This window comes from Pseudorca crassidens, chromosome 15 (assembly GCF_039906515.1).
Source record: "Pseudorca crassidens isolate mPseCra1 chromosome 15, mPseCra1.hap1, whole genome shotgun sequence".
In the NCBI taxonomy this organism is placed as follows: Eukaryota; Metazoa; Chordata; class Mammalia; order Artiodactyla; family Delphinidae; genus Pseudorca; species Pseudorca crassidens.
In genome coordinates this window covers 14884703-14906595 of record NC_090310.1, presented here as the reverse complement: position 1 = coordinate 14906595, position 21893 = coordinate 14884703, and the positions used below count along the sequence as shown (strand labels likewise).

Below are 21893 nucleotides of genomic sequence, written 5' to 3'. Positions count from 1 at the left end.
TATATATATATCTTTACATATATAGGGATGTGTGTGTGTGTGTGTGTGTGTACAGGCATACCTTGGAGATACTGCAGACCACTCCAATAAAGTGACTATCACAACAAAGCAAGTCACACAAATGTTCTGGCTTCCCAGTGCATATAAAAGTTATGTTTACACTGTAATGTAGTCTACTAAGTGTGTGATAGCATTATTTGTTAAAAAAAAAATACACACCTTAATCTAAAAATACTGCTAAAAACTGCTATCATTTGAGTCTTCAGTGAGTTGTAATCTTTTTGCTGGTGGAGCGTATTGCTGATATCTGATGACTGATCAGGTTGCTGAAGGCTGGGGTGGCTGTCACAATTTTTTAAAAATAAGGCAGTGATGAAGTTTGCTGCATCAATTGAGTATTCCCATCGTGAACGATTTCTCTGTAGCGGCAATGCTGTTTTATAGCATGTTACCCACAGTAGAACTTCTTTCAAAACTGGAAACAGTCCTCTTAAATCCTGCTGCTGCTTTATCAACTGAGTTTATGTAATATTCTAAATCCTTTGTTATTTTAACAATCTTCACAGCATCTTCACCATGCATAGGTTCCATTTCAAGAAACCACTTTCTTGGGAGTTCCCTGGTGGTCCAGTGGTTAAGACTCCCTGCTCTCAATGCAGGGGGCCCAAGTTTGATCCCTGGTCAGGAAACTAGATGCCGCATGCCACAACTAAGAGCCCACATGCCACAACTAAGTGCCCACATGCCGTAACTAAAAAAAGAGCCCACATGACCCAGTGCAGCCAAAATAAATGAATAAATATTTTTTAAAAAGTAAAGAAGAAAAAAGAAACCATCTTCTTTCCTCAACCATAAGAAGCAACTCCTCATCCATTAAAGTTGTATCTGGACGTTACAGCAATGCAGTCACATCTTCAGACTCCCACTTCTAATTCTAGCTCTCTTGTTTCCACCACGTCTGCAGTTACATCCTCCACTGAAGTCTTGAACCCCTCAAAGTCATCCATGAGGGTTGAAATCAACTTCTTCCAAACTCCTATTAGTGTTGATGTTTTGACCTCTTCCCATAAAGTACAAATATTTTCTTAACGTTCTTAATAGCATCTAGAATGGTGAATCCTTTCCAGAAGGTTTTCTTCTCTTTTTTTAAAAAAAATATATATTTATTTATTTTTAGCTGTGTTGGGTCTTTGCTGCTGTGCATGGGCTTTCTCTAGTTGTGGCGAGAGGGGGCTACTCTTCGTTGCAGTGCGTGGGCTTCTTATTGCGGTGGCTTCTCTTGTTGCAGAGCACAGGCTCTAGGCACACGGGCTTCAGTAGTTTTGGCACGTGGGCTCAGTAGTTGTGGCTCACAGGCTTTAAAGCACAGGCTCAGCACTTGTGGCACACAGGCTTAGTTGCTCCGCAGCATGTGGGATCTTCTTGCACCAGGGCTTGAACCCATGTCCCCTGCAATGGCAGGTGGATTCTTAACCACTGCACCACCAGGGAAGTCCCCAGAAGATTTTCAATTGACTTTGCCCAAATCCATCAGAGGAATCACTGTCTATGGCAGCTATAGCCTTATGAAATGTATTTCTTAAGTCATAAGACTTGAAAGTCAAAATTTCTCCTTGTGCAGAATGGATGTTGTGTTAGCAGACATGAAAATGTTAATCTCATTGTACATTCCATCAGAGCTCTTGGGTGACCAGGTATATTGTCAGTGAGTAGTAATATTTGGAAAGGAATCTTTTTGTGAGCAGTAGGTCTCAGTGGGCTTTAATTACTCAATAAACTATATTATAAACAGATGTTCTATCATCCAGGCTTTGCTGTTCCATTTATAAACCGTAGGCAGAATAGATTTAGCATAATTCTTAAGGGTCCTAGGATTTTCAGAATGGTAAATGAGCACTAGTTTCAAATTAAAGTCACCAGCTGCATTAGCCCCTAACAAAAGAGTCTGCCTGTCCTTTGAAGCTTTGAAGCCAGGCATTGACTTCTCCTCTCTAGGTATAAGAGTCCTAGACAGCATCTTCTTCCAATATAAGGCTGTTTAATCTACATTGAAAATCTGTTATTTAGTGTAGCCAGCTTCATTAATTATCTTCACTAGATCTTCTGGATAATTTGCTGCAGCTTCTGCATCAGCACTTGTGGCTTCACCTTGCACTTTTACATTAGAGATGGCTTCTTTCCTTAGACCTCGTGAACCAACCTCAGCTAGCTTCAAACTTTTACTCTGCAGTTTCCTTACCTCTCTCAGCCTTCATAGAATTGAAGAGAGTTAGGGCCTTCCTGTGGACTAGGCTTTGATTTAAGGGAACGTTGTGGCTGGTTTAATCTTCTAACCAGGCCACTAAAACTTTCTCCATATCAGCAATAAGGCCATTTTGCTTTTTTATTTGTGTGTTCACTGGAGTAGCACTTGTAATTTCCTTCAAAAACTTTTCCTTTGCATTCACAACTTGGCTAACTGGCACAGGAGGCCTAGCTTTCAGCCTGTCTCAAACTTCGACATGCCTTCCTCACAAAGCTTAATTATTTCTAGCTTTTAACATGAGAGACATGCGACCCTTTCTTTCACTTGAACACTCAGAGGCCACTGTAGAATTATTAATCGGCCCTGTTTCAAAATTTTTGTGTCTCAGACACCAAGGGGGGAAAGTGGGGGGGGGGGCGTTATGAATTGGGAGATTGGGAATGACATGTATACACTAATATGTATAAAATGGATAACTAATAAGAACCTGCTGTATAAAAAATAAATAAAATAAAATTCAAAAAAAATAAAATATGAAATATAAAAAAAAAAATTTGTGTGTCTCAGAAAATAAGGAGGCCCAAGGAGAGGGAGAGAGATGGGGAAATGGCTGGTAGATGGAGCAGTCAGAATGCCCACATTTACTAAGCTCACCATCTCATGCGGGCAGGTTTCATGGTGCCCCCAAATAATTACAACAGTAACATCAAAGATCACTGATCACAGGTCACCATAACAAAGATAATAATAATGAAAAAATTTGAAATATTGCAAGAATTAGTAAAATGTGACACAGAGACATGAAATAAGCAAATGGTGCTAGAAAAATGGTGCCAGTAGACTTTCCTCAATGCAGGGTTGTCACAAACCTTCAATTTGTAAAAAGCGGAATATTTGTGAAATGCAATAAAATGAAGTGCAATAAAACAAGGTATACCTGTACTATACACACACATACACACACACCACAGAGAGAGAAAGAGAGAGAGAGAGAGGTACTTTAAGGGATTGGCTCACGTGACCGTGGAAGCTTGGTGAGTTCAAAATCTGCAGGATAGGGCAGCAGACTGGAGACCCAGGGAAGAGCTGCAGTTCAAGTCCAAAGGCAGTCAGCTGGCAGAACTCTGTCTTGCTAGCGGGAGGTAAGGTTTTTGTTCTATTAAGGTCTTCAACTGATTGAATGAGGCCCACACATGTTATATAGCATAATCTGCTTTACTCAAAGTCCACTGAGTTAAATGTTAATCGTATCCAAAACACACCTTCACAGAAACATCCAGAATAATGTTTGTCCATATATCTGTGTACTGTGGCCCAGTCAGGTTAACACATAACCATCACAAGTCCACCCCTTGTCTAGTTGGCACTCGTATGTATCTCCTCAAATTTAATAATTGAATAAAGACAGTAACGAGGTCATAAGTTTGCCTAACATGATACAACTCTCCTGCATAGACAACTGAAAACACCCTAACCCTTTCCCCAGAAGAGAATGCAAAGTCCTTGGGTGATGTTTATTCTTCTTCCTGATACCCCATAACTTAAAAACTATGCTATAAAGTTAACAATAAATACTATGACATAAAGTCAATAATGTTACATGACTATGTTACATGATAAAGGAATAAGAGAGAGAAGAAAACAAAGATATTTGCTCAAGACACACGCACACGTATTAATAATAACATAAGGAAAAAATACTCGACAAATACAGTCCTCGTTTCTGTAACTGGTCGTGTGGTTGCTGATGGTATTTAGAACTACCTTCTTCTACTCCCATACAGTGTTCCTGTTGCCCTCAGCAAGCACTTCAGCAAGTCACCGTTCTTTATTTGTTGGAGTGGCCCAAATCTTCATGCCTGAAGGGTCCTGGGCCATTAATAATCCTGCCTGAATTGAGTTGTTATAGTTTTCCACTGACTTTAATCACAGGCATGGTAATACTAAGAGACACCTTGTGGGATCTCTTGTATCCCAGACTATCTGTATTGTGGAGGAGTAGTCCAGTTTCCCTTTGTTTTTTTTGGTTTGTTTTGTTGTTGTTGTTGCTGTTTTTGTCTGCACCGTGCAGTTTGCAGCATCCCAGTTCCCTGACCAGGGATCGAACATGGGGCCCTGCAGTGAAAACGCTGAGTCTTAACCACTGGGTGCCAGGCAATTCCTCAATTTCCCTTTGGTAGTCAGGATCAATCACCCCAGTCAACCCAGTAAAACTCTTCTTTCCCTGTTGACCCAGAGGCATGAGGAGCTCAAAGTGGCTGAGTGGCAGTATTAATTTCCAGTTCCATGGAATTATTATTGTGTCTCCTAGTAGAAGCATTTCTCCCTTTGGAACTAAGACCTGTAGGCTAGTAGAACATAAGGTCATGAGGACAGGTAGCGAAAATTTTACTAGTGGGTCACTAGGGGTGCCACTCTCATTTCTACTCCTAGATACCTGTGAATCCTGGCTGTGAGAGAAACAGCACTGTATATTGGGCATTGATTCAGAGCATATAAGCCTCCTGGAGAACTTTTTCCCAGCCCTGCAAGGGACTGCCACCTAGCTAGCCCAATAACTGAGTCTTTGAAAAGCCATTCTGCCATTCTATCAAGCTGCTTCAGGAGGGTGGGGAACATGGTAACATCAGTGAATTCCATGAGCATGGGCCCATTGCTGCACTTCCTTTGCTATCAAATGAGTTCTTTGAATAGAAGCAATGCTGTGTGGAATACAATGATGGTGGATAAGGCATTCTCTAAGTCCACGGATGGTAGTTTTGGCAGAAGCATTGTATGCAGGGAAAGCAAATCCATATCCAGAGTGTCTATTCCAATAACAAAACGTTGCCCCTTCCATGACAGACGTATGGTGCAGTGTAATCAACCTACCACCACGTAGCTGGCTGATCACCCCAGAGAATGGTGTCATATCAGGGATTGAGTGTCATATCACTCAATCTCAGTGCTCAGATTGAGCACTCAGCGGTGGGGGTAGTCAAGTTAGCCTTGGTGAATGGAAGCCCATGTTGCTGATCCCATGCATAACCTCCATCCCTGCCCCCAGGGCCACTTTTTTCATAACTTCACTGGGCAATGACAGGGATGGCTAGGAAAGGAGGCCAACTGGTATCCACAGAATAAATTATTCTAGCCACTTACGAAAATCTTCCTCTGCTGAGGTCACCCTTTGGTGAGCATTCACATGGGACACAAATATCTTCATGTTGTTCACCCATTCAGAGAGGTCAATCCATGTATCTCTTTCCAAGACTTCCTTGTCACCAATTTTCTAATCATGTTTCTTCCAAGTCCATGACCATCCAGCCGAAGCACTGGCCATAGCCCATGAACTGGCATATAATCACTCATCAGGCCTTTTCTCTTTCTAAGCAAAATGAAAAACCAGTTGCATTGCTTGAAGTTCTGCCCACTGGGAGGATTTCCTTTTACCATTATCCTTCAGGAATGTCCCAGAAAGGAGCTATAGTACTACAGCTGTCCACTTTTAGGTGGAGCCTGCATGTCCTGAAGAACCATCAGTAAACCAGGCCCAAGTTTTCTCATCCTCTGTCAACTGATCACAGGGAACTTCCTATGAGGCCATAGGTGCAGGCTGAGAGAGAGAAGGTAAGATAGCATGAGTTGGGATCATGGATATTTAGGCCACTTCTTCATGTAACTTACTTGTGCCTCCAGGGCCTACTGAGACTTTAGTCTAGTTACAGCTTCAGAAGCAAAAAGGGGTGAGTCCTGAAGAGAATCACCAGTATTTTGCAAGGCAACTGCCTCAGGGGAGGCCATTACAGTTTCACAGAGCAACGTAGCGTAAATCTCCACAGACAGGGTTAGAGAGGCTGCTTCTACTGGCAAAGAAGATTCAACAGTATGTAGGCACTCAATGTCCCCAGCTTCATCAGGGTATTCTCACACGTCCCACTCCAAATTTCAGATCCCATTCCTTCCTCATAATGCCCTCACTTTTCAATTTGCATTGTAATTCAGCCACTCACATGATAAGATTTCAGCAATCTCAGCCCTGTGGCTATAGGAGCTAAAAGTCTCTTTCAGGATAGACATAGAAGATTTCAGGTGATTTATATATTGCTTAAGCTGGGAATTTGAATCCCTGATCTCATCCTTTTCTTCCCCGACTTTGTCCAGTGACATTAGAAGCAACCAGCCAACCTCATTATATGCATTAGTTTGTCAAAAATGTTCGAAGGTATCATATATATGGTTACCCAGGTCCTTGCCCCTTGTGTTTGATTAGGAGCATCCAATTGGGATATTTTGCATATTTCTATTTTCATAACATGCCACTACTACTACTCTCTTTATTATTAGAAACAGAATCATTAGTCTTTAAATCTAATATTAGAGAGCCAATTCCAAAAACCCCAGAACCAATTCAGAAAATTCATCCTTAAGATTCTGCTCCTTTAGAAGCCTTATCAGCACCATAATCTGTATTAGTCAAGATTCTCCTGAGAAACAGAACCAACGGAATGTGTATCTAGATATCTATCTATACATATCAATCTAGATATATAGATATACAGCCTCACAGCGTATCTACTGTTAAAGTGAAGACATGTAGGGCATCATCCACGTTAAAATGAGAGATTGATTGATTTACTTTAAGGAACTGCCTCACATGATCATAGAGGGTTGGTAACCCAAAGGCTGTCTGCTAGCAGAATTTATTCTTGCTAGGGGGAGATATGTCTTTGCTCTATTAAGGCCTTCGGCTGATTGGAGGAGGCCCACCCGTTATTGTAGGATACTCTGCTTTACAATAGAGTAAATTTAATGTTTAAATTTTAAATCCACCAATTTAAATGTTAATCTTATCCAAAAAAAAAACACCTTCACAGAAATGTCCAGAGTAATGTTTGACCTAATATCTGGGCACCATGGCCCAGCCACATTGACACATAAAATTAACCATCACAAATGGTCACCTCTGAGCAATGAGATTATGAATTTATTTTAAATTTATTTGCTTCTGCTACTTTTTCTATAATGATTATGTATTATTTTTGTAATAAGAAAATCAAATATATTTTTTCAATAGTTAAGAAAAAGGTTTGCTTTAGGAAGTCTTCTCTAAATAGCATGCACTGAGATTATACATACCACAACAGGTCTTTAGTATATTGTATATATTATGTATGTTATTGTGTGTTTGTCTCTCTACACTGGGAAGTCTTTGAAGGGGCCTTCTCTTTTCATGTGTATATTTACTCCAAGCACAGTACTCGGCAACACAGTAGACACTCAGAGAATGAATGGCCAACAACAGAAGAAACATTACCTAAAATCAATATTGTTACCCCACCTCCCCATACAAAACCTGCCCCTTCTCTGGAATTTCCTTGACCTCTTCAGACTCCTAGACTAGAAATGGTAACTATGTAGCACATGTTTCGAAATTCAGTCAATTTTATATCAGAAATGCCTCTAGCCCCTGGTCTTTTGCTATCTCCACTTCCATTGCATAAATTTGAATATTCCACCTGTTAAAACATGTATTTTACTTAAAAAGTAATAAAAAAAGATTTTAAAAAACTAGATTAATTCTATTATTTATTTAAAAAGAAAAACAAACATGCAAAATAGCCAGAAATTTTCTGAAAAAAGACTGATGAAGAGGATCTGGCCCTACCAAATTTTGAAACATACTGTAAAACTATAGTAAATAAAACAATATGGTGTTGAAACTTACAACAGTATGGAACTGAATATAGTCCAAAGTAGATCCAGATACATCTGGGAATGTAGCATATGCTAATAATTATATTACACATTAATGGTGGAAAACATTAATTATTCTGGAAGAAAAATTAAATTGGATTCTGTGTTTTTCCCAAGCACCAATTCTCAGAAACCAACTATCTGATTCTCCACCACCAACTGGGCATCCAGCAACTCAATCCTGACACTATCTGGAGTTAGGGCAACCCCCACAGTTAAGGGTTCAGACCCACAGGACTGCCTCCACTCAGACACTAGTTGCAAGTCCCAGGTCCCTAAGCTACCCACACTTCTGTCCAACTTGGCTACAGATTCGGGGGTTCCCACAAAATCCCCTCCTTAGGGGAAACTGAAAATTTTTGAGACTGACCCACAACTCAGGAAATCACTTGACTTAGGTTTAGTAGCTTATTAGAAAGGATACAACTCAGGCACACCCAGATGGAAGAGGTGCACAGGACAAGGTACTGGGGGAGTGACGCAGAGCTAGCATGCCCTCTGGGTGTACCACCCTGCCAGGACATCAATGGGTTCACTCACACTGATTGTTCAAGCATTTTTATAACCCATCTCCAGCCCCACTCCACTCTCCAGAGGTTGGAGGCACGGGGCTGAGACTTCCCATCCTCTAATCACATGTTTGGTCTTCCTAGTGACCAGCCCCCACCCTGAGGCTATCTAGGGTCCCTACCTTGACTCACCTCAATAGCACAGACTCAGGTATATTCTAAAGGGGACTGTAATGGATAACAAAAGACACTCCTATCTCTCAGAAAACAAATGGTTTAGTTCTGTTCCAGGAACCACAGACAAAGACCAAATATATATTTTTATTATATCACAGATTATCTCATTCCTTACCAAAATAAAATAAATTCCAAATGACTCAAAGATTAAAATGAAACACAAAACCTTAAAAATACAAAAGAAAACATGGGAGAAATTTAAAAATATTTTTTGGGTGTAAAGCTTGTTTTACACAGTATAGCACAAAATTCAAACACACATAAAAGAAAAAAGATACAACTGACTACCTGAAAAAAATACAACTGACTACCTGAAAAAAATTTTAACGTTTAATTGGAAAAAAAGGCATAAATACGAAATATAAATAACACTGGGACAAATTAATTGCAACACAGAAAACACAGAGAGCTCCTGCAAATGCATAAGAAACCAAATAGGAAAACAGAAGATGTAAATAGACAGTTCACAGAAAAAAACCTACAAACAAATCTTACATATAAGATGTATGCTCAGCCTCACCCTCAACAAACAAAACTATAAGGGAGTTCCCTGGTGGACCAGTTGTTAGGAATCCACGCTTTCACTGGTGGGGGAACTAAGATCCTGCAAGCTGCACGGTGCAGCCAAAAAAAACCCCCAAAACTTTCAGATACCATTTTTCACCTATAAAATTGGCAAAGGTAGAAACAAAATGTTCAACATTTTGAGGATATCCTTCCTGTCCTTTATATATATAAATATTTAATATACATATGTATTTTTTTGGCAGTGTCACATGGGATCTTAGTTCCCCGATCAGGGATCGAACCCGTGCCCCCTGCAATGGAAGCGCAGTCTTCACCACTGGACCACAAGGGAAGTACCCTAAATATTTAATATTTTTATGAACTCATATGTGTATATACATGATTTCATAAAAATAAGACACTGGGTATACTTTGTATATTTCATATGTTCATGTATATAATTCTGCATCCCGCTTTTATAGATACATAAATTGGGGGGGCTGCAAAAATGAAAACATTATAAATTTTTTTAATATAGTCAATGTTAGTATCTTTTTAAATTTTTATTTGGCTGCGCCGGGTCTTAGTTGAACACACAGGATCTTTTAGCTGCAGCACGTTGGATCTAGTTTCCTGACCAGGAATGGAACTCGGGCCCCCTGAACTGGGAGTGCGGAGCCTTAGCCACCGGACCACCAGGGAAGTCCCCAATGTTAATATTTTGATGCATATCCTCTGTCCTTTTTTGTATAGATGCATGGGGAATGGTTTAAAAACTGAGAACATATTATACATGCTATTTAAAACATGATTTTCCCCCTTATTTATGTTATTAAAAATGTTTCATCACCTTCTGCATGGACTTTTCAACCCCTTTCTTTCTGATTGCCCTATCCTCAGTCTTCTCCCTTAGTTCATCCTCCATTCCACCTCCAGTGTTACCTTCATCACTAGTTCTTTGGGTGGATTCTCACCAAAGAATCCAGCTGGCAGGCTTAGGCCCAGACTTCTTAACTAGCAAACCAGGCCCTAACAGTCAGGACAAGCTACTTCACCAGATTTGTCTCTTGCAAATCTTATCCACCCACCTTCCGCTGGGCATGCCAGGCCCTTCCACTGTCGCTCTCTGTCTGATATCACTCTCCTAAGCCCTCTTCTCCTGCAAAGTATCTATGTATCATTCAAAACTTACCTCCTCCAAGAAGCCTTCCCTGACTCTGAGTTAATACGTTTGTGCTCAGAGCACTGCATTCATCCCTTAAATAAAACATCCTATACTTTACTGTCATTTTTTTACAAGTTTATCTCCCTAACTAGGCTACCTGCTTCTTGAGGATTAAGGATCTCCAGAACTAATCATGCATCTCCTTCTACTATGTAACTCAAACTTAGATGCTTTCGCGATTCTCAAATACACAAAACCACTTAAAAGCATTATATACCAAGGCAGTCGCTAGGAGAAGACTGGGAACAATCTAAATGTTAACCAGTAGGTGACTGGCTAATCAGGTCATTCTTACAAAGAATATCATGCAGCTGTTAATAAGAATGAGGAAGACGTATTTGTATTGATATGTAACAATCTCCAAGATACTTTAAGTGTAACACACCCAATAGTGCATATTATAAATTGCCATTTTGTGTGGGGGAAATTTCTTATATTTATATACGTATTTATTTAGAAATTCAGAGAGCATCTGGGGAATTCACACTATCTAAAGGAAACTTATGTAGCTAAAGGTATCTGCCAGGAGGAAGTTGAACTAGAGGAGGTAGGAAGACCTTTCACCATATACCCTTTGGCACCTTCTGAATTCTGAACAGTTTTAGTCATTACCTATAAAAATAAAATACAAAACATCAGTGAATACCTGGTATCTAGGCAGGGGGCGAGAACTGGATACGAGAAAACAGTTGTGGACATCTTTCAGAATAAAGGAGTCCTCTCAAAGGCCGGACACCACTGCTCAACAAAGTTTGAGTTTTCAAAATTGCCTTGAGGGCCTGAAGCCTCAGCACTGTGTCGTGTGCCCGAAGGGTGGACTGACTCTTGCTTTTCCTCAATTGCCATCGCACCAATCACGTAGCTTTCTAAAGGCTTCTAGCACTTTCCACCTCACATTATATCTCTTCGTCTTCCCTACGCCTAAAACACCTACGATACTGGTCGAGGGTCCTTATCAGATCCACTCTGTTACCCCCCCGCCCACAGCACCTAAAACACCGTCCAGCACACATTACACAGTCAAGAAAACTATTGACCGGGATGAAAGCAGCAAGGCGATAAAAAGGGCAAACGGCGCGAGTGGGGGAGGGAGGAGGCCCACCCTACACCCTGCGGCCGGAGACCTCCGGGAAAGAGCAGCCGCCTCTCCCCTCACGCCCTGACGCACGCGGCCAACAAGCCCGCTCCGCCTACGCCCTCTGGTCCGGGGTCAGCAAAACCCGGCGCTAGGGAGCGCGCGGGGCACCCTGCGAGCCCTGGTTGCCAGGGGGAAACGCTCCTCCCGAGCTCAATGGCGCCGCGGCCAACGAGAGGGGCGGGGCTACGTGCGGCCGCGACCCAATGAGTGGCACCGGCCGACCCAAGGCCCAATGGCGGCGGCGCGCGGGCACGCTGGAGGCGGGCCCGGCGCGCCCGACTTTTCCAGAAGACCCGGATAGCGCCTCACAGCCACGCTGAACCGGCTCTGAGCTCTCCGGATACCGGGTTCCCTCATTTTCTTCTGCTGGGTCAGCTATGGCGGCCGTGAAGACCCTGAATCCCAAGGCTGAGGTGGCCCGAGCCCAGGCGGCGTTGGCGGTCAACATCAGCGCGGCCCGGGGGCTGCAGGACGTGCTGAGGACCAACTTGGGGCCTAAGGGCACCATGAAGATGTAAGGCGGGGCTGGCGGGGAGGGCTGGGCTGGCATCGCGCACCTCGCGCTGTCGCGGGCCTGCGCCGGGGACTGAGGCCTAGAGCCCGCCGCCTCCGGGCCTCTGCGCTCGCCGCGGCGGCCTTTCTTCCCCGCATTGTCCCGGGTCGGTCCTATTTCTTGCCCTGGCCGTTTCCTTTGGTGGTCGATGCCGCCTCCGCCGAGAACAAAGCTGCCCGCGTGCGCTGCGCGGCCCTCGCCGCCCCGCGCGCTTGGGACCTAAGAGACCCTGAGGACTGTTTCCCAGACGGGAGGGGTGGGCATTGCACCATTCCTGTTACCGGAATTAGAGAACCAACCCTTGGCCCCAGCTCCTGAGGATCTGGGTAAAGCCCGATTTTTATGGGCCTCTTAATTTAGTCTCTATTGAAAAAGTCACACTGTGATTCATTTCTGCCCATTGAACAGGCTTGTTTCTGGTGCTGGAGACATCAAGCTCACTAAAGATGGAAATGTGCTGCTTCATGAAATGGTGAGAGGCTGCTAGACTAGGTCCAAAATGTCTTGGTTTTCCGTAGTACATTTGATTTGTAGGAAGACTTTTACTATTTTACAAAGTAGGAGAAAATCATATTCATCCTTCTCAACAGGTAGTTTTCCAGACAACAGAAGAAGTAGAAAAAATGTAATCAGTACTGTTGTTGACAGTAGGATACAGTGAGAGCCCTGGAATCTAATAAACTTCCTTTTGAATCCCCTGCCCTTGCCATTTAAAGCCTTCGTTAAAGGGTTTTAATTACTAAAATTCTAATAAAAACTGAGAGCAATTGACATAATCAGGGAAGCAAAATGTGACAGGATGGTTATACTTTTTCAAACAGCATTTCTTTTGTTATATCACACTTCTCCACCACCAACTGGAGGAGAAATAAAACTACCATTTTTAAAGTCCCAGTGACTAAGAATCTGAGGTTAACTGAGAAGAGCAGTCATTTTATTCATCCCTAAGTTTCCAAAACCTAACAGTTCAAATCCTAGAAAAGGAAATGACTTGCCTATGTTTTGAGTTTAGAGTAAAATTTAGAGTTTTGATAATAGCATATCATGCCTTCAACATTCCAGGTGTTTGTAAATATCTTCAGTAAGGAATAGCTAACCTAGAAGGTGTAGTTTTTGTTCCGTGGCTTAAGTGGTGGCCTGTGCTAGCAGAGAACAGTAGGAGCCATAGTTAGTTTAAACTTGATGTCAGAAAAGCCGTCTCTACATGACTTTTAAATTTTCCCTAATTGAATGATAGTCTGCTTAGATTCTTAAAACTGTGAGTGTCCCCAAAGACATAAAAGACTGGACAACTGTACAGGATTAAAGGAGTATAAGAAGACAAAAGCAGTGCAGGAGCCATGTTGGAGCCTTTGTAATTAAGAATCTGTGGGTGACAAACAATGAATATTCTGTTTTTCCAAAACCTTTCCAGAGTTACTTAGCATCCACTGATGATCTTTGCTAAAGAGGCTAAGTTTTTCTTTTCTTTTCTTTTTTCATTTTAATTATTTGTTCAGTGCCAAGTAAACTGGGCAGCCAGGCTTTCATTTAAAAGGCACTTGGTTTATTCTCACAAGAATCTTAAAATTGTCATAAAGAGGCATGCATGGAACATGGATTTGAAAGTATTGTTCTTGTTAGTTCTATCCCCTTGAGTTAACCTTAACTGGGTCTCACATTTCCTCATTAGTAAAGTGGAGATAATCTAAGAAGGAAACAAATTTATATAGGAAGGTGTTTCTGTCATCATAAACTGATAGCTAATGATGAGTTTTTAATCAGAGTAATATGTAGCTGTACACTTGGGCATTTTGTGCAGATAGATTAGCCTTTCACACATTTTAAGGTATATTTGGGCTGTTTTCATTTTTAAGTTGTTCCACGAATTTTTTTCTTTCTCTACCTGCAGCAAATTCAACACCCAACAGCCTCCTTAATAGCCAAAGTAGCAACAGCCCAGGATGACATAACTGGTGATGGTACCACTTCCAATGTCCTAATTATTGGAGAGCTCCTGAAGCAGGCGGATCTCTACATTTCTGAAGTATACATGATTCTCGTGTTTCTGTGATATTTTATTGTGTATAGGAAATAATCTTACTTTTACTTATAAAAACTGATGTGCTAGTGGTAACTGAGGCCATATAATAGAATGTAAAGAGCATGGGGTTAAATATGGGAACAAGGGTCTGTATCCTACTCTGACACAAACTTACTATGATCCTGGATGAGTTGAAGAATCTTCCTTGGCCTGAAATGTGTTTTTTATCAAGTTGCATTGCATATACAGTTTTTATATGCCTATAACAGATTAATAATTGTGATGTAGAAATGGAATATTCAGGATTAGGCATATTTTTAAGGAAAAAGCTAACAAAAACCTTGAATTTAAATAAGAATACTACAACTTTTTTAGCCCTCAGTAGTTCCAAGGTTAAAGCAAACCTCAGTGAGTACTAATCTGATGTTAGGAAGAATTCCTGGGAAGAGAGAGAAAGCAGACTCTTAGTCTCCCTGTTTATTTTATTAGTAAATGGTGTGAATTAATTTCATATCACCTATAGGAAAGATATAATGGTCCTATTGACTGCCAGTTGTTATGACACAGTATTGAGTTTTGGGTGTTATCCCTTGTGGTTTGCACAGTGAACACCCAAGTGTGCTTTATAGTTCCCTTGGGTTTGACTCTGTGCTAGAGCAATGTCTGTTCTTTTCCTCTGCATTGAAAGGACTATTTATCCTTTTAAATGTATTCAGAAAGTCAGCACATTATATTAATTGTGTTTAAGGGTATGAATGATCCAGAATATCCCTTCATAAATTTGCTTTATCGTGAGCTATAGTTGCATCTAACTGAAGGTCTCTGTTGTTAGTGGCGGTTTTGTAATTGTGTGTTTATTATAGGGTCTTCATCCCAGAATAATTACGGAAGGATTTGAAGCTGCAAAGGAAAAGGCACTTCAGTTTTTGGAACAAGTCAAAGTAAGCAAAGAGATGGACAGAGAAACACTTATAGATGTGGCCAGAACATCTCTACGTACTAAAGTTCATGCTGAACTTGCTGATGTCTTAACAGAGGTATGTGTTAAATTTGATATGTGTCTGGTACATTACATCTATACTGAAAACCCCTGGCAACTGGAAACATCAGTATTCTTACTAATTCCAGTTATAGAGTGCCATCTGAAGTCTTCACAGTACCATCCTGTGTGGAGTAAGTAGGTTCATTTTTGTGGCAGTGATAACCTGATCTGTGGCCCTAAAAATAGAAAAAATAAGTAAAGTGAGAAAATCGTAATAGCATACCTGGCCAGGTTATGAAGGTATAATCAGAGCTTTCAGTAAAAGAGGTTTCTAAAATGGAGATTTCCTTATTAAAAAGCCACTAGTAGTAGAGATGTCAGTGATTCTTTAGGTAATTACACATTGAGGTTTCAGAAATGTAGATGACTTCAGCCCTTTACAAATAATGCATTCTATTAGCGTGTAAAAAAAAGACTTGGGGGGCTTCCCTGGTGGAGCAGTGGTTGAGAGTCCGCCTGCCGATGCAGGGGACACAGGTTCGTGCCCCGGTCCGGGAAGATCCCACATGCTGCGGAGCGGCTGGGCCCGTGAGCCATGGCCGCTGAGCCTGCCCGTCCGGAGCCTGGGCTTCGCAACGGGAGAGGCCACAACAGTGAGAGGCCCACGTACCGCAAAAAAAAAAAAAAAAAAAAAAAAGACTTAGATCAGTACAGACATTTTTAAAGACGAGAAGCTGTCTGCTTTAAACTTTTCTGAAGATTAAACAAACAACATAAGTGTCTCAACTTCTGCTAGTCAAATTCATTGAATGGTTATACTCTGTTGCAGGCTGTAGTGGACTCCATTTTAGCCATTAAAAAACAAGATGAACCTATTGACCTCTTCATGGTTGAGATCATGGAGATGAAACATAAATCTGAAACCGATACAAGGTAGGTGGTAGAATGCTATGAAATAAAGAGTGTTTACAAACTCGAAGGAGTTTATACAATACATATATTTTGCCTGTTTTTTTTTTTTGTCTTTGAATTAACGTATATTGCCTAGATGAGTATTTCATTTACTCAGTAGTATCTGTTTCCTCTTGAAATGAAGTTAATGGTATGTATTTTTACATAGAATGATTCTGGATAGTCAACTACATCAGTCATTTGGCATTTATTGAACAAAGCATATGGGAGACTTCAGGGAATTTTAAAGAAAATTATTTAAAAGACCTAGTTTGGAAGCGTTTTTTAAATGAGGTGATCACAGTTTAATAGCCTACCAAACTTGTGACTATTTCTCTGCAGAATCTTCTGCACAAGACGGGGTTGTTACTTTCATTTGAATGGCTTGTTTTTGTCATGTTCTGGAATTCTGCTTTTTCACAATTGAACCTTGCTACGTATTACCCAAAAGTCCTGTTCAAATAGCTCAAGAAATAAAGCTGATTGTGTGAAAATTATCAATACAGTCTCAATTCATTGTTTTAGTTTTGTTAGCATATGTTACACCCCATCTGGAAATCAATAAGAATATAATTTTTATGTGTTGTAACAGCTTGATCAGAGGTCTTGTTTTGGACCATGGGGCACGGCATCCTGATATGAAAAAGAGAGTAGAAGATGTGTACATCCTCACATGCAACGTGTCATTAGAATATGAAAAAACGTGAGTTTATATATATCTCCTTAAAAATGGAAGAGAGGTGGAAGAGGTTGATATTTGGGGTAAGTCACTTTTTTGTGAGAATCAGTTTCCCGGCTGTACGGACAATAATGCCTCGATGGGGTTTCGGAAAATTACAGGAAATAGTCTCTGAAAACGTACCAGGGGTAGAATTGGAGCTCGGTGACTATTTGCTAAATATTTCCTCCCCTTTCTGTAACTTCCTTTTTTTAGAGAAGTGAATTCTGGCTTTTTTTACAAGAGTGCAGAGGAGAGAGAGAAACTAGTGAAAGCTGAAAGAAAATTCATTGAAGACAGAGTTAAAAAAATAATAGACCTGAAAAAGAAAGTCTGTGGTGATTCAGATAAAGGATTTGTTGTTATTAATCAAAAGGTGAGAAATTTTGTTTCATAAACTACTGTGTATCTTTTTATTTTAAAGGTAAAATATTGAAACATTTTTTGTTGTTGTTAACAGGGAATTGACCCCTTTTCCTTAGATGCTCTTGCAAAAGAAGGCATAGTAGCTCTGCGCAGAGCTAAAAGGAGAAATATGGAAAGGTACGGATACAGATTATCTGTGATGTGAATTTAACTTATTTTGCAAGTTAACTTAAATTATTCCTTTTTTTCCTCTTATTTTTGTGATTTTTCTTATTTTTTATTGCGATAAATATACATAATATAAAATTTATCACATTACCTGTGTTTTCCAGGATCACATTTCTTTTTAAAGATAATATTCCACTGTATGGGTATATACCACATTTAGTTTCGTTTATTCCTTTATCTGTCAGTGGACATTTATTTGGGTTTCTGCCTTGGCTGTTGTGAATAGTGCTGCTATGATTGTTGATATACTTGTTTTATTTTTAAATGATGACCTATACCGTACATATTTTTCCATGTCAAGAGACAGCATCAAGGGTTTCAGAGGAATACTTTCTTCCAAAGAGCTCACCATGATGAAGAGCTCTGTGCACCTTTAGATTTCATATCAGAGGAGTATTTGCTGACTTAAAGAGTGGCTTAAATGGAGAGTTAGGAGAAAAGACCAGTTTTCAGCTAGTTGGTGGTGAATGGAAAGGCTTAAGCTAAAATATATTTTGGAATATAATTTTCGCATGTAATTCTGATAAAGATTGCTTTCTAAAAATATTAATCTCTAAACATAACTAATAAAATCCCTTCTGCATCTCCCTTAAAACACTTGAATATTTCAGGCTGACTCTTGCTTGTGGTGGGGTAGCCCTAAATTCTCTTGAAGACCTAAATCCTGATTGTTTGGGACATGCAGGACTTGTCTATGAATATACATTGGTAAGTGTATTTTCTTTCCAAAATAATACTACTTTTTGACTCATGAATTCTTCAGTAGTTAAAAATTCATTCAAACTTCGGATGATATTTTTGCTTTGTTAATATACATTTTGATGATTTATATGTAGTAATAAGCCATTGATGGGAAAATCACATTTCTTTTATGTGACTTTTTAAAAGAAGTTATTTGCTTTAATGTGATCAGTGCTGTGCCCTATTAATATGCTACTTATTCCTTCATAAGGCCCTCTCATTTGGTCATTCTTTGCACAACCGTATCCTGGTTTTTGAAAATACTGTCTCTTCACACAGGGAGAAGAGAAGTTCACCTTTATTGAGAACTGTAACAATCCTCGATCCGTCACATTATTGATCAAAGGACCAAATAAGCACACACTTACTCAAATCAAAGATGCAATAAGAGATGGCTTGAGGGCTGTTAAAAATGCTATTGATGATGGTAAGATCGTCACTGTATTTAAATTATATTCTTTTGCTAGTCTAAAAGGCATGGCTGAATACTGTGTTCTTTTTATCAGTAGTTTACACAGCCAGACACCATGCAAAAGTAAAGTTTTACCTTTAAAATGGCTATGATGGTATGCTAAGTTTTTTCATGGCATGCTGTTGTTAAAAGAAGGTACAAATAAATGAACTAATACTAAGAGCTTTCAGGATTTTCCATGTGCTAGTTAAATCATTCTGCTGTTTGATAATGTTGCCTGTATTGCTTTCAAATGTAATACTAAAATTGCTGTGGTTATACTGAATTCTCAAATTAATGGATTTCCTGTGTGTTTTAATTTATATATTTTCTTACAATTGCCCATACAGTTTTATTTTCTTTGTAGCTTAGCATTTCTCTCTTCCTCCCACCCAACAGGCTGTGTAGTTCCAGGTGCTGGTGCAGTGGAAGTGGCAATGGCAGAAGCCCTGATTAAATACAAGCCCAGTGTAAAGGGCAGGGCCCAACTTGGAGTTCAAGCATTTGCTGATGCATTGCTCATTATTCCCAAGGTGTGACTGCTTTAACTGTTTTCTAAACTACACCAAAATGATTCATCTGATGAAAACTTTTTGCTAATGTGGGTTTTTTCATAATGTGGATTTTGAATAAAAAGGGTTCATCAGTTTTCACCCTAACACTAGAACAGGTATTTCTTATTATCTGAACGTATTGGTTCCTCTGGAGGGGAGGCTTGAATATCTGATGTTTCAGATGGCAAGAGATAGCTGTTTTAAGAGGGTTTGCAGTGTGCGGGTACAAACTTGAGATGGCAAGAGATAGCTGTTTTAAGAGGGTTTGCAGTGCGGGGGTACAAACTTGCTTTTTGTTTTTGTTTTAAACTAAGGTTAATACTGTGATTTTTCTATTGTATGCTTACTTGAGGGTACAGTTTATGACCAGTGTATTGCTGGGCTTGGGGTGGATTAGTGAGTTGGTTGGTAATGTATATCTAGTCATTCTCTAAAGTGAACATAAATACCGGTCTGTTTTCACTTATTAAAGGTTTGGTTTTTTGTTTTGTTTTGTTAACTATTAATTGGAAATACTGTTCATTTGTTACAGACTTGACTATCTGTTATTAGGTCCTGTCTTTTAAATAAATTTGTTTCCTTTAGGTTCTTGCTCAGAACTCTGGTTTTGACCTTCAGGAAACACTAGTTAAAGTTAAAGCAGAGCATTCAGAATCAGGTCAACTTGTGGGTGTAGACTTGAACACAGGTAAGGAGGATGTGACTATTTGTAGGGGGTGAACTAGATACTATAGGTGAGGTAAGACCAGGAAGGACAAAAAAAATGGGAGAGAGAAGAATCTTGGAGTTGCTTTTGCTCTTTGACACCAGTGCTATCCGGGATCTCTGGGTTCTAAAGTATGACACAAAAATGTAATGACTAGATACAGAAATAAAGGGAATTGAGGAGACATTTGAATAATTTAGAAGAGTACAGATTTGTTGATATTGCTGAGTTGTGGTAGGTGGTTTGGGTTAATGTTGAAGGGTTTCATGTTGAGCTTGCTTTACTGTTTTTTATCAGGGACTTTGATTAAAATGATACATTTCATGATCATACTCATGGGTGAAAAAAGGCTGAGGATAGCAAAAAATGCAGGAAGAGGGAACCAAATCTAATAAAATGAGTGAAACCCTGATCTTAGGCCAGTGTAATCCAAATTATACAAGTACGAAGTGGAAGAGAGATAACTGAGATACATCTGTGCAGTATGTGTAAGACCTATTGTGAACAGCATCATTCACATTCAAGTTAATATAAAAGGTTTCTTTTTTTTAAATTAACTTTTATTGTAGTATAGTTGATTTACAATGTTGTGTTAGTTTCGGCTGTATGGCGAAGTGAATCAGTTATACATATACATATATCCACTCTTAGATTCTGTTCCCATGTAGGTCATTACAGAGTATTGCGTAGAGTTCCCTGTGCTATACAGTAGGTTACTATCTATTTTATATATATATATAGTAGTGTGTATATGTCAGTCCCAGTCTCCCAATTAATTTAAAAGATTTCTGGAATGAGGGTAATGATAAGCCTGTTTTGCCAGATTATAGTTCAGGTGCTGTACTTTAATATGGATAAATAGGAACGTCTCCAGAAAAACAGATGTTCAAAAATTTGATAACCAAATAGAGCATTCCTATCACTGGAAGCATTCTAAGTAGAGGTCAGTCGCTCATCAAAGCTGCTGTGCACAGGAGTCATGGTCTGGAGTACAACATTGGGCTAAATTGAGGAACTTTGGGTTCTCATAGATAATACTGGAGGAAATGAGTGACCATTGATGAGTGAAGCAGCACAAAATACTCTTATTAGTTCTTTCAGACAGTATTCTGATCATATGACCTGCTCTATATGATTTTAAGAATACTGGGTTACTTTTCAGGTGAGCCAATGGTAGCAGCAGAAGTAGGCGTATGGGATAACTATTGTGTAAAGAAACAGCTTCTTCATTCCTGGTAAGTTTGGGAAAGCCAAAATTATAACATTTGGGGAATATTCATACTCTTTAAAATTGGTATGTTTAATTTTCTTTCCATAAGAAAAGGTAATCAGTCAAAGGCAGCAACTAAGTGAGCCTTCTGTGTATGGAAAGCAAAGGGGAAACCTGACTGGATATAATTTGTGCAATTTAGTTGGAGATTGAGTTGAATTGTGAGTTGAATTAGAGTTCATACCTCAAACCTGAGTAGTCTGATTTTTTTCCCCCCTTTTCAGCACTGTGATTGCCACCAACATTCTCCTGGTTGATGAGATCATGAGAGCTGGAATGTCTTCTCTAAAAGGTTGAATTGAAGCTTCCCTTGTATCATCTGAATCATGAAGATTCTACAGAGTGATCCTAAGAATATAGCTATGGAAGTTTTGTCCAAGCTTCAAATGATTTTCAAAGGATTTTCTTTTCCCATATAAAAAAAGGAGAGAACACTGGCATCTGTTCAGATTCTGAAGTTCTGAAATTATAATTACAATATTTTTTAAATTGCACTGTAGTGTACACATACAGGCCATACTTACCAATAAACAGGATGTTTTGCTTTAGCTTCAGTGATATAAAAATACATGTTAGATAAGCATATATTATCTATCGTATTAAATATTCCTTGAAAAACATTTTAATGGTTTAATCTTCTAATGAATGTATTTTAATTTATCTCCAATAGTTCCCCGTCATTAAGCATTTAAGTTTTCAATTTTTATGCTAGTTATAAGTAAGACTTAAGTAACTTAAGGTTTTGAAAGCATT

The 21893-nt window shown here is 39.6% G+C and overlaps 1 protein-coding gene and 2 non-coding genes across 3 annotated transcripts; all 3 read left to right on the top strand.

The window, feature by feature from the left end:
* The first annotated feature begins 11869 nt into the window (after nucleotides 1-11869).
* Nucleotides 11870-21760, top strand: CCT6A (chaperonin containing TCP1 subunit 6A). The gene is made up of 14 exons (XM_067706011.1): nucleotides 11870-12111; nucleotides 12559-12622; nucleotides 14042-14176; nucleotides 15037-15210; nucleotides 15985-16088; nucleotides 16699-16809; nucleotides 17041-17200; nucleotides 17285-17367; nucleotides 18030-18126; nucleotides 18439-18586; nucleotides 19010-19143; nucleotides 19750-19852; nucleotides 21033-21105; nucleotides 21365-21760. Exons 1-14 carry the CDS (start codon nucleotides 11975-11977, stop codon nucleotides 21435-21437), a joined length of 1596 nt encoding a protein of 531 aa, XP_067562112.1. The 5' UTR covers nucleotides 11870-11974; the 3' UTR covers nucleotides 21438-21760.
* LOC137208238 (small nucleolar RNA SNORA22) lies at nucleotides 14771-14904 on the top strand. The gene has a single exon (XR_010935558.1). It is a non-coding gene; the product is annotated as a small nucleolar RNA SNORA22 (small nucleolar RNA).
* On the top strand, nucleotides 18635-18774 carry LOC137208234 (small nucleolar RNA SNORA15). Its single transcript, XR_010935554.1, has one exon. It is a non-coding gene; the product is annotated as a small nucleolar RNA SNORA15 (small nucleolar RNA).
* Nucleotides 21761-21893: the final 133 nt, after the last annotated feature.

Excerpts from the sequence above, each read along its gene's own strand:
- CCT6A (XM_067706011.1), top strand. The coding sequence starts at position 11,975 with ATGGCGGCCGTGAAGACCCTGAATCCCAAGGCTGAGGTGGCCCGAGCC. Across the intron at positions 17,201-17,284 it reads TTGTTGTTATTAATCAAAAG|GGAATTGACCCCTTTTCCTT; the intron begins GTGAGAAATTTT and ends TGTTGTTAACAG. Across the intron at positions 18,587-19,009 it reads TAAAAATGCTATTGATGATG|GCTGTGTAGTTCCAGGTGCT; the intron begins GTAAGATCGTCA and ends CCCACCCAACAG.